The sequence below is a fragment of the Pituophis catenifer genome, unplaced genomic scaffold, assembly GCF_029215685.1.
Source record: "Pituophis catenifer annectens isolate HBS135680 unplaced genomic scaffold, rPitCat1.0.hap2 SCAF_6, whole genome shotgun sequence".
Lineage (NCBI taxonomy): Eukaryota > Metazoa > Chordata > Lepidosauria > Squamata > Colubridae > Pituophis > Pituophis catenifer.
The window spans coordinates 83,519,354-83,531,356 of NW_027256886.1; the positions used below are offsets into that span (position 1 = coordinate 83,519,354).

General features: G+C 43.9%; 1 protein-coding gene across 1 annotated transcript in view; it reads left to right on the forward strand.

Moving 5' to 3' along the window:
- The window catches only part of RASGEF1A (RasGEF domain family member 1A), a 59,935-nt gene that overhangs the window by 22,979 nt on the left and 24,953 nt on the right, over positions 1-12,003 (forward strand). Inside the window, exon 3 of the mRNA XM_070945050.1 lies at positions 7,305-7,433. Coding sequence (XP_070801151.1) covers positions 7,305-7,433 — 129 coding nt within the window. The remainder of the gene's footprint in view (positions 1-7,304; positions 7,434-12,003) is intronic.

Here is a 12,003-nt window from a genome sequence, read left to right on the forward strand (position 1 = left end):
AGGAAAGAGGTAACCATCCAGTAATGGAAGAACTAGACCATAAGAGCCAGTTGGGTCAGGTGGTTAAAGCACCAGGCTAGAAAACAGGGAGACTGTGAGTTCTAGTCCTACCTTAGGCCTGAAAGCCAGCTGGGTGACTTTGGGACAATGACTCTCCCTCTCTCTCAGCCCAACTCACCTCACAGGGTTATTGTTATGGGGAAAAACAGGAAGGCACACTGGATATGTGCGCTGCCTTGAGGTATTTTTAAAAATAATAAAGACAGGGTACAAATAATCTCTGACTCTTTAGAGTCAGAGATATTTGGGCTGCCACGTGGAGACAAGTGATAAAAAGATGTTTTGTTTCCTTTCTCGTTGCAAGAGGTTTATGAAAATTGTCTGTAGAACTAGAACATGAACGGAAGAAAAACTTGTTGATGTGGGACATTTTTTCAGGCCACGTGTGTTTGGAATTCAGACCTGCTCACTGTTTTTCTGTTCAGCTTTCCGACTTGAGCAAGCGCTGTACAGATTTCTCAGATTTCATAGATTGGTCTTTTGAAATATTTACAGCTTTTGCTGTAGGGGTGTGTGAGAGATTAGCTATTCAGATTCCACATCCAATCAATTAGAATAGAGCTGGAAGGGCCCTTGGAGGTCTTCTAATCCAGCCCCCTGCTCAAACAGGAGATCCTACATCATTTCAGACAAGGGACTATCCAATCTCTTCTTAAAAACCTCCAGTGATGAAGCATCCACAATTTGTTCAAGTGAATATAGGTTTATTGCATGCTAACACTCTCTACAAGAATCTGAACTACTAACGGTCAAAGCAAATAGGCGGTAGATAAGAATCAATGGAACTCAATACAAAATCAAGAATATTTTGTACTCTTGGAAATCAAGAGTCCAAGCAGTTCAAAGGAATGTTGGTTTATTGCATGCTAATGCTCTTTGCAAGAATCCGAACTAGTAACAGTCAAAGCAAATTGGCGGTAGATAAGAATTCAAGGTGGGCTGGATTTAGATCTCTTGTGGGCATGCAGGGACTCGAGACTGATGACATGTTTGACCCCTCCCTCAGGCTCAAGCAGGAGACCCTATACCATTTCAGGCAAGTTGCTATCCAGTCTCTTCTTAAAAACCTCCAGGTGATGAAACTCCCACAACTTCTGAAGACAAGCTGTTCCATCTTTGCTTGTTGGAGACACTGGACATGTTCATTTTGTCCACTTAATCTGCAAAATGCTTCTCATCTGCTTCTAAAACAGGGTTTCTCAAACTTGGCAAATTTAAGAGGTCTGGACCAGGAGGAGTTGATTTTACATCACTGCTCTCTGATTTGTTTCTATCCACCCACTATGTAAGTGGAACAACTTGCCTCCAGAAATTGTGGATGCTCCAGGATTGGAAGTTTTTAAGAAGAGATTAGACAACCAATTGTCTGAAATAGGATAGGGCAGTGATGGTTTACCTTTTTGGTACCGAGTGCGCAAAGCATAGATGCTCACGCGAATGCATGCGCGCATGCCCGAACCCCATAAATGCAATGTGAGTGCCCCCCACGCATGTGCCCCGGCCACACCCATACCCTGTTTTGGCTTCCAGGTTGGTGCAGGAGGCTTTCCAGGCCCACAACAGGGCATGGGGGGCATGCATGTGAACTCCCAAAATGCAATGTGAGTGCCCTCCGTGCATGCACCCCCCTGCATTTATTTATTTATTTATTTATTTATTTATTTATTTATTTATTTATTTATTTATTTATTTATTTATTTATTTATTTATTAGTTCGATTTATATGCCGCCCTTCTCCGGAGACTCAGGGCGACTTACAATGCATTAAGCAATAGCCTTCATACTTTTGTATATACCTGCTTAGTAGGGCTTTTTTGCCCCCCCCCCAAAGCGGTGTTCTATTTTATACAAAGTCAGCTTATTGCCCCCACAAACCGGGTCCTCATTTTACCTACCTCGAAAGGATGGAAGGCTGAGTCAACCTTGAGCCTGGTGAGAATTGAACTCGCAGTAATTGCAGGCAGCGGGCAGCTAAGTGCTACTTTAACAGCAGTTTAGTTCCGCTGCACCACCAAGGCTCCCCCCTCGCATGCCCCCCACCCCCCACATATGTGCTGCAGAGATCGAAAAACAAGCTAGCTGGTGGGAGGCACACATGCATGCGTGGTAGAGGTGGGCTGGGGTGACAGCTGGTGTGCCCTCAGAGAGGACTCTGCGTGCCATCTGTGGCACAGGTGTCATAGGTTTCCCATCACGGGGATAGGGTTTCCTGCCTGAGCAGGGGATTGAACTAGAAGACCTTCAAGGTCCCTTTCCAACTCTGTTATTTTCTTATTCTGTTACGTAATATGGAGGAAAAGAAACGGGGCTTGAGCTCAACACTTAGAAGGGAAGGTGGTGGAAACATCAGCTAACACTGTTGGATTGTGTTGACCCACACGTAGAATAGTTAGCCAGCAAAGGAAGGGAGGAGGAAAAGAAAAAATCGTCATTTCAGAACAATTTGTGCTTGGTTGTCCTCTCCTTGCGACCTACATCAATAATCTGTCACATCAAGTCAGCTATCTCCACGCAAGCAGACAGATCAGGCAGGGGCTAGGTCTCCCTTCCTGTCTGTGGCCAAAGGTTGGTCCTTATTTTCATTGCATTCAACAGCCAGAATTCATTTCAAGACTTCCTCCGTGGAAGGTCTGCTTATCTGCTCTTCACTCTCCCAACCCATACATGGTGTGTGTGTGTGTGTGTGTGTGTGTGTGTGTGTGTGTGTGTGTGTGTGTTTAAACAGTCTCTCCTCTTGTAGAGATGTTTTTTTCAAACACATGCAAATAAAATTAGGGGCATTTGCTTGATCCACTTGGAATCTGTTCGACGGTTATATCGGGGTGGTATTCATTTACTTTTGTTACTGGTTTACAAATGTGAGCGCGCACGTGTGGGCCTTCCGCGCATCCACAGAGCGTCAAAAATGGGACAGGATGATGTCCAGGGAGGTGGGTAGAGCCTCCTGCAGCCGCCACTATCAGTTCTCCCAAACCGGATAGAACCGGCCGAATACCACCACAGGGTTATATCCTGCGCCCAGATCTGCAGATCCCAATAATTCTAATTTTTAAGATAGCCTTCAACTTACAACAATTTGCTTAGTGAACAAAGTTAAAACAGTGCTGAAAAAAGTGACTTGTGACCATTTTTCACACTTACGACCGTTGCGGCATCCCCATGGACACATGATCAAAATTCAGAGGCTTGGCAACAGACTCATATTTATGATGGTCGCAGCGTCCCAGGGTCGCGTGATCCCCATTTTGCGACCTTCCGACAAGCAAAGTCAAGGAGGAAGCCAGATTCACTTAACAACCTTGTTTCCAATGTAATAAGTGCAGTGATTCATTTAACAACGGTGGCAAGAAAGGTTTACAAAATGATGTGAAACTCACTTAACAAATGTCTTGCTTAACAACAAAACCATTGGGCTCAATTGCAGTCATAAGTCGAGGACTACCTGTGTAGCATTTTGAAGCCTACCCACTTTTCAAAATTTGGCAAGCTTGGATACAAGCCAGGATAGGATAAAAAGAAGAAGAAAAAATAGTATTTGAGAGGCTGCCCCAAAGAAGAGGGGGTCAACCTGTTCTCCAAAGCACCTAAAGGCAGGACAGGAAACAATGGATGGAAACTAATTAAGGAGAGAAGCAACCTAGAACTAAGGAGAAATTTCCTAACAGTGAGGACAATTAACTGGTGGAACAGCTTACCTCCAGAAGTTGTGGGTGCTTCATCAAGAAGTGATGGATGGAAACTAATCAAAGACAGAAACAACCTAGAAATAAAGAGAAATTTCTTGACAGAACAGTTAACCAGTGGAAGAGTTTGCCTTGAGAAGTTGTGGGTGCTCCATCACTAGAGGCTTTCAAAAAGAGAAGGGACAACCATTTGTCAGAAATAGTATAGGGCAGTGGTGAAATCTACTTACCTTCCCTACCGGTTCAGAAGTGCGTGCGCCATGCACATGCACTTGCTCCACTTGCGTGTGCGCCATCATCATGTCCAATTTTTGACCCTCTGTACATGCACAAAGTCTTATGCGCATGCACAGAGGATCAAAAACGGGTTACTTCCTGGTGGGCAGAGCCTCACACAGCCGGCGCTACCAGTTTGCAGAACCACACGATGACGACGCTACCGGTTCGTGCGAACTGGACAGAACCGGCAGGATTTCACCACTAATATAAGGTCTCCTGCTTGAGCAGGGTGTTGGACTACAAGACCTCCAAGCTCCCTTCCAACTCTGTTCTTCTGGTCTGCTTAGTTTGTGCCCTACCATTTGCAGTTTGGAGGGTATGCCAGACTCCAGCAACGAAATAATCCCACCTGACTTTCTTTGCAATACCTTCCAAATTAAAATGTAAGCATTAAATGTAAGCAGTTCGTTTGGATTTGTGCAAAAAAAAAAAAAAAAAAAAAAAGGTCAGCGAATGTAAATCGGAAATTTGGAGCTTTGGTGGGGAGGGAAGCTTTTTTTTTTTTTTTTGCTTTCGAGAGCTAATCAGGAGCTCCTCGAACCAGATGGAGCCAAGATCCATTACAACCAGTTGGTGGTGGTGGTGAAGGACGCTAAATCAAAAAGGACTCCAGACAGATGCAACCTAAGTCTGGCTTTGGTTTGGAAGAGAGGCGCAGAAGCTTCCCCGCCACAAAAAAATCTTCAAAGAATCAAAGTTAGAAAAAAAAGCTTGGTGTCCTATTTCGGCTTCATTCACCACAGCTGCTCAAAGGGTTCAAAAGGCCCATTTTGCAAAAAATGGATCCTGCACAAACAAAACCTATCGCTTTGAAGCGTCAGGCTGGTTCCCGTCTTTTGTAAGATTTGGCCAGCTGTCGAAAGCTGTCCCCGGCTTTCACACGTGCCTGTGTGTTTGTATGCACACAATGACACCGCTTCTAAAGGGTCCGCCAGGGAGACAAATCAGCTGTCCTGTGCAGCCCGCACGTGTGTAAACAGCACCGCTAGCTTTCAAAGCAGCCTCGCAAGTCTGGTTTGATTGTTGTGGAAAGAAATATCCATCTGGTTCAGTTCCAAGCTGGGAGAAAGACACAGGAAACATGGAGGCTGATTGGAAAGATGGTTTATTGATGAAACAGAACCACATAGGTGGTTCTAGCGCAGCTGACCACATGGAGTTGAGAGTGGGCTTTGAACTTGAATTTCCTGTTCCTGTGCAAGAACATGTATTCTATTGGTTGTTGTAGGAGGTCATAACTGGCTCTGTAGGTTGTCTGAGCTCCCGGGTTTGGTTGAAGCTGGGACTGCTGATGCAATGAAGAGGCTTGCTGGGCAATTCCTATTGTGGCTGAGGGTTAATCCTATCTTTGCTGCAGGGAATTTTTGCTAATGAATAGAGCTACCTAGATACTTGGCTTCTTTCAATTAGCTCTTTAACTCTTGAGTGCTGGCATCTGCTGAGGGCTCTAGGTTGCTTCTCTCTCCTTGATTAGTTTCTACCAATTGCTTCTTGTCCTGCCTTTTGATGCTTGGGAAAATAGGTAGACCTCCCTCTTCTTTGAGAGGGGTCTCAACTCTGCCCACCCCATTTTAAGATTTTCAATCAAAGCTCGACTTGAGAGCCACAATCATGGAAGGGCACAGAGAGTCAGATTTTGTGTGAATGCGTTTCTGGTGGAGGTTTGTTAAGCCTCCTTGTTATGGAGTATTTAGAATCATCCTGTGGGTAGCTCTGAGACTTATGTTTTTGAGATTCTTGCCTTTAGTGTGTATCTGAGAAGCTCTGCAGAGATCTATCTTAATGAGCTGCTTCATCTTGATAAGAACATTGATTTGACACTTTCCAGCAGAGCATTGACATGATACTTTCTGGGGATGCTTTAATATGTTTTGGAGTTGTGTTGTCTGCATTTCTTTCTTAGTTGATAGGGGAGGGGGGTGTTTCATCATCCCTGATTGGTGTTAATTCTGGTATTTACAGCTTTGTTCCATGAGCTACCGGGGAAAATGGATAGCTCAAAATAAGGAAAATGTTTTTGATCCAATGATGACCCAGATTGTTGGGGGCAATATGCTGACTTTGTAAACTGCTTAGAAAGGGCTGTAAAGCAATATGAAGCTGTATATAAGTAAGTGCTATTGACTCAGCCTACCATCCTTCCAAGCAGGGGTGCTATTCAGCAGGTTCTGACAGGTTCTGGAGAACCGGTAGCTGGAATTTTGAGTAGTTCAGAGAACCGGCAAATATCACCTCTGGCTGGCCCCAGAGTGGGGTGGGAATGGAGATTTTGCAATATCTTTCCCCCAGGAGTGGGGAGGGAATGGAGATTTTGCCACGCCCACTATGCCACACCCAACAAGCCACACCATGTCCACCAAGCCACACCTACAGAACCGGTAGTAAAAAAAATTGAATTCCACCACTGCTTACAAAGTTGGTAAAATGAGGACTCAGATTGTTTGGGGACAATAGGCTGACTCTGTAAACTGCTTAGAGAGGGCTGTAAAAGCACTGTAAAGTGGTATAAAATTCTAAGTGCTATTGCTATTGCTATTGCTATTGCTATTGCTATTGCTATTGCTATTGCTATTGCTATTGCTATTGCTATCTATCTATCTATCTATCTATCTATCTATCTATCTATCTATCTACCTACCTACCTACCTACCTACCTACCTACCTACCTATCCAGGCTCAAGGTTGACTCAGCCTTCCATCCTTCTGAGGTGGGAAAAATGAGGCCCCAGATTGTTGGGGGCAAGAGACTGACTCTGTAAACAGCTTAGAAAAGGCTGTAGAGCACTGTGAAGCTGTATGTAAGTCTTAAGTGCTATTGCCATCCATCCATATCTATTTATCTATCTATCTATCTATCTATCTATCTATCTATCTATCTATCTATCTACCTACCTACCTACCTACCTACCTACCTACCTACCACACCAGGTTCAAGGTTGGCTCAGCCTTCCATCCTTCTGAGTTCAGTAAAATGAGGGCCCAGATTGTTGGGGGCAATAGGCTGACTCTGTAAACCGCTTACAGAGGGCTGTAAAAGCACTATGAAACAATATATAAGTCTAAGTGCTATTGCTATTGCTATCACCATTCTTCAAAAGAGAAGTGTCCAAACCTCCTTCAAGGCAAGCTTGACACCTTCACAAATCTTTCCATGGGGTTTTCTTGGCCTGTCTTCAACTAATCTTTAGAAGTCTCTCATCGGTGTATGTGTGTGTAGTTTTCAGGGGGGAAAATCAATTTTAAAGTTCCTTTCTGTTTCGTTCTCCCGTCTTTTCGATACAGAAGACATACATTTTCACCTTCCTTCTGAGCTCCCGTGTCTTCATTCATCCTCATGAGCTCTTGGCTAAAGTTGGACACCTCTGCCTGAAGCAGAAGCAGCAGCTGGAAACTGGGGTTGAAGCAGACAAGGTAAGCGAGCGATCAAGTTGTTCCCTGATTTTAGCTTTGCATTTTCTTTCCTTCTGCAGTGACATCTAACGTCACTAATGGACAAACAGGCCCTTCGCCCAACGGCATGAGTTAATGAACACAATGTCAGACGATTAGAGGTCTCTTATACCCTATATTTATATTTAATGATTGGAACTTCCTTACCTATTGTATTGTTTTAGGCTAGCGTAATGTTACTTTTCTGTATAAGAGTTGAATAAAAGAGTTGGGAAACCAGAATAAGCTAGTTTCTGGGCTAAGAGCTTGCCTACTGCAGGGTCCTTGTTGCTCTATGAGCTTGGTGATTTCCTTGCAGATGTTTCATTACCAAACTAGGTAACATCATGAGCACTATGGGGACTGGGGAGGGCAAAAACGGGATGCATGGGCCAGGGGTGGGTTCTACTTACCGCCACTACCGGTTCGCAACAGGAGCATGTGTGTGCATGCCCAGAAGCTTCTGCACATGCACATATCATTCATGATGATGTCCAGGCAGGTGGGCAGAGCCTCCTTTTGCCGTTGCTCCCAGTTCGCAAGAATCGGTCCGAACCGGGAGCAACCCACCACTGGCATGGGGGGGTTTAAGAGGCCAAAAACGGGCCCATTTTTCGCAAAAACAGGATGCGCAGAGGGTTTGGGAGGTCTGCAGAGTGCTCCCGGGGGCCGGGGAGAGCAAAAACCAGAACTGCAGAGGCCAAAAACTATTTTTTTTCTTGTTTTCCTCTTCAAAATCTTTGTGCGTCTTTCTTATAGTCCAAAAAATACGGTACATGTTTTAATCAACAGCGTAATGATTTTTCTTTCAACCCAAATTTTGAAAATAATTAAAAAAAAAACAGTAAAGTAAGGATATCAATCAAAAGGGACTACGATGCAAAATAGGGAGGGTTTACCCACACACCTTGCAGAGCGATAAAGTATTGGCAGACACACTGTATGAAAATCAAAGCTGGCCGATGGTTGTGTAAGTAGAAACATTGGCAGGAATACCCCGTGTTGTTGTTGTTCCATGCTAAACTATTTGTCATCCCCATGTGAGCGCCACCAGCGGCTAACGAAATCTCAAAGAAGCTGTTCCAAATCGTAAACTGGCAGATTAAAAGCAAACTTTAGCGCTGCTCATATCAACTTGGGAGGCTTGACGTGACAAGGAGGCATCTCAAATCCCCAGCTTTATTACGCCTTCAGTGGGTTATGTGAACCTTGCCAAGGATGGCTAAGCAGAAAACAACAGGAAATCCATCTAAGGTTCAGGAAACAATCCTAATATAATAGTAAGGTGGAATTGACATGGTTGCTGAAAAAGTAGAACATTAGAACATATATACCACTTTATAATGCCTTGGTAAGACCACACTTGGAATACTGCATTCAGTTTTGCTCACCACGATGTAAAAAAGATGTGGAGACTCTAGAAAGAGTGCAGAGAAGAGCAACAAAGATGATTAGAGGGGATTGGAGGCTAAACATATGAAGAACGGTTGCAGGAACTGGGCATGTCTAGTTTAATGAAAAGAAGGACCAAGGGAGACATGATAGCAGTCTTCCAATATCTCAGGGGCTGCCACAAAGAAGAGGGAGTCAAGCTATTCTCCAAAGCACCCGAGGGCGGGACAAGAAGCAATGGGTGGAAACTAATCAAGGAGAGGAGCAACTTAGAACTTAGGAGAAATTTCCTGACAGTTAGAACAATTAATCAGTGGAACGACTTGCCTCCAGAAGTTGTGAATGCTCCAACACTGGAAGTTTTAAACAAGATGTTGGATAACCATTTGTCTGAAGTGGTGTAGGGTTTCCTGCCTAGGAAGGGGGTTGGACTAGAAGACCTCCAAGGTCCCTTCCAACTCTTTTATTCTATGATATATAACTACAGTAAGTCGTGGATATATGACTTATATCCACGACTTACAACAGTTGGTTTGATGATCATTTGAAGTTATAGTGGCATTAGAAAAAAAGGAAATTACGGCCATTTTTCATACTTCTGACCACTGCAATCACATGATGGTCATGTGATCAGAATTTGGATGCAACTGGCATGTATTTATGACGGTTGCAAAATCCCGGGGTCATGTGATCCCCTTTGGCAACTTTCTGACAAGCAAAATATAGCCTGGCTAGGTGGCTCAGTGGCTAAGATGCTGAGCTTGTCAATCAGAAAGGTCAGCAGTTCAGCGGTTCGAATCCCTAGTATAGGTCTCCTACGTGAGCAGGGAGTTGGACTAGATGACCTTCAAGGTCCCTGTTACTGTTACTATCTTACTAAAGTCAGTGGGGAAGCCAGATTCAATCAACAACCGTGTGATTAACTTTACAACTGCAGTGATCGCAGCAAGAAAGGGTTGTAACATGGGGCAAAACTTGTTTAACAAGCCCCTTGCTTAGCCATGGAAATTTTGGGCTCATTTGTGATCATACGTCGACCACTACCTAGAGTAGCTAGGTTACCCATATCCCAGACAGTTAACAGGGAACAATTTTCTTAGTATCTTCACTTTGTTCTTGTTTGTTATACATAAACAACATTGCTTCAAAACATGTCCTTATGCAACATGCCAATGTGTTACAAAATCTGGAACAAGCATCTGACTTGTTCTTTAAATGTCAAATCCCAGTTATAAGAGTTTGATCTGTTTCAAGCCAACGTCTCCCGTCATGTGTACTCTGGGTCTGAAGCGATTTTACAAATGCAGAGAGGTAGTTATGACTTTCATATTCATCTACCAGTATCAAACGCAGAAGGAGCATGCATTTCAGGCAACAGCTCCTTGAACTGAGCTGGATTCTACAGGCAGATATGTGATATTTTCCTGGGAGCAATCTTAGTTGCCCTTGCTTTGTTCTTTTGTTGTTAGTTGGGAAGTCGTGTCCGACCCATCACGACCCTATGCACAACGTTCCTCCAGGCCTTCCTGTCCTCTACCATCCTCTGAGTCCATTTAAGCTCACGCCAACTGCTTTGGTGACTCCATCCAGCCATCTCGTTCTCTGCCGTCCCTTTCTTTTGCCCTCAGTCGTTCCCAGCATTAGGCTGTTCTCCAGTGAGTCCTTCCTTCTCATTAGGTGGCCAAAGTATTTGAGTTTCATTTTCAGGATCTGGCCTTCTAAAGAGCTGTCAGGATTGATCTCCTCTAGGATTGACTGGTTTGATCGTCTTGCAATCCAAAGGACTCGCAGGAGTCTTCTCTAGCACCATAGTTCAAAGGCCTCAATTCTTTGGCACTCAGCCTTTCTTATGGTCCAACTTTCACAGCCATACATTGCAACTGGGAAAACCATAGCCTTGACTATACGCACTTTTGTTGGCAGGGTGATGTCTCTGCTTTTAGTGTCTAGATTTGCTTTTTTCTAGGGTTCATTTTATTTACTTCCCTGTCTAGCTTTGTGGAGCTCCATCTGATTACTTAACCAACTTTTGATTCTGCAGAGTTTTTTTTAGTTCAGCCGAAATACTAAATGCTGCCTGTGTTAGTAGAGTGAAAAAGAGTGAGCGATCTGTTTAAACGTGATCCCTGGAAATTTAGGAGAAGAAGAAGAAAAGTGATTGGACCATGTTCTACCACCTCTCCTTCCTGACCACCTTGTTAGCCTATATAAAGTCCTCAATATCCAGTTTGATGTTCCTTCTCTATGTTCTTTCTCCTTCAGCAGAGACCTAGAGTTTTTGGGAGCATTTAAAGAAGTTTCAAGTCCAATCTTTTATCGATGATGATGATGGAGACTCAATAAAGTGCTTGAGCAGGGGGTTGGACTAGAAGATCTCCAAGGTCCCTCCCAGCTCTATTCTAATTGATTGAATGACGATGGTGTCATCCAAAATCAAAAGTATTGGGTGCCACAAGAAGGGAAGTGAAACAAACCCGTTGAAGCCACCCGCTTAGGACAAAAGGGATGTTAGGATCACCCAGTTACCTGAGAAATCATTTGAAATTTTCAAGAGTTCAATTCGGACGATTATAAATGAGATCCCCAACTCTCCTGTGACTTAGCAGGAGGCAAGTAACTTAGTTGAGAACACCAAGCTTGGGGTGTCTTAAGAACTTCACAATAGACAGCAGCAGTTCCTTCCATGCTGTTGCCAGGGAGAATGATGATGATGATGATGATGATGATGATGATGATGATGATGATTCACACAGCTAGCCAGATGTTCAGACTGGGTTTGGCATTTTTGCCTACCTATCAAGTCCTTACCAAGAACCTGGGATAGGCAAATCTGGATGTTTTTGGCAGTGTTATAGATATCGTCTCAGGATGGAAGCAGTTCCAAGTAAAGCTGCCTTCTGCAATTGACGGATGGCAAATTTGTCAATGCCGATGGTGTTTAAGTGGTGCTCCAGTTGTTTTGGGACTGCACCCAAGGCCCCTATTACTATTGGTACTACTCTTGCTTGCCTTTGCCATAGTTGTTCTATTTCTATTTGTAGGTCTTTGTATTTTGCTATCTTCTCCAGTTCTTTCTCTTCTCTTCTGCTGTCTCCAGGCGGCATCATCATCATCATCATCATTATTGCAGAATCCCAATTTAAACCGAGCATTCTCTTGT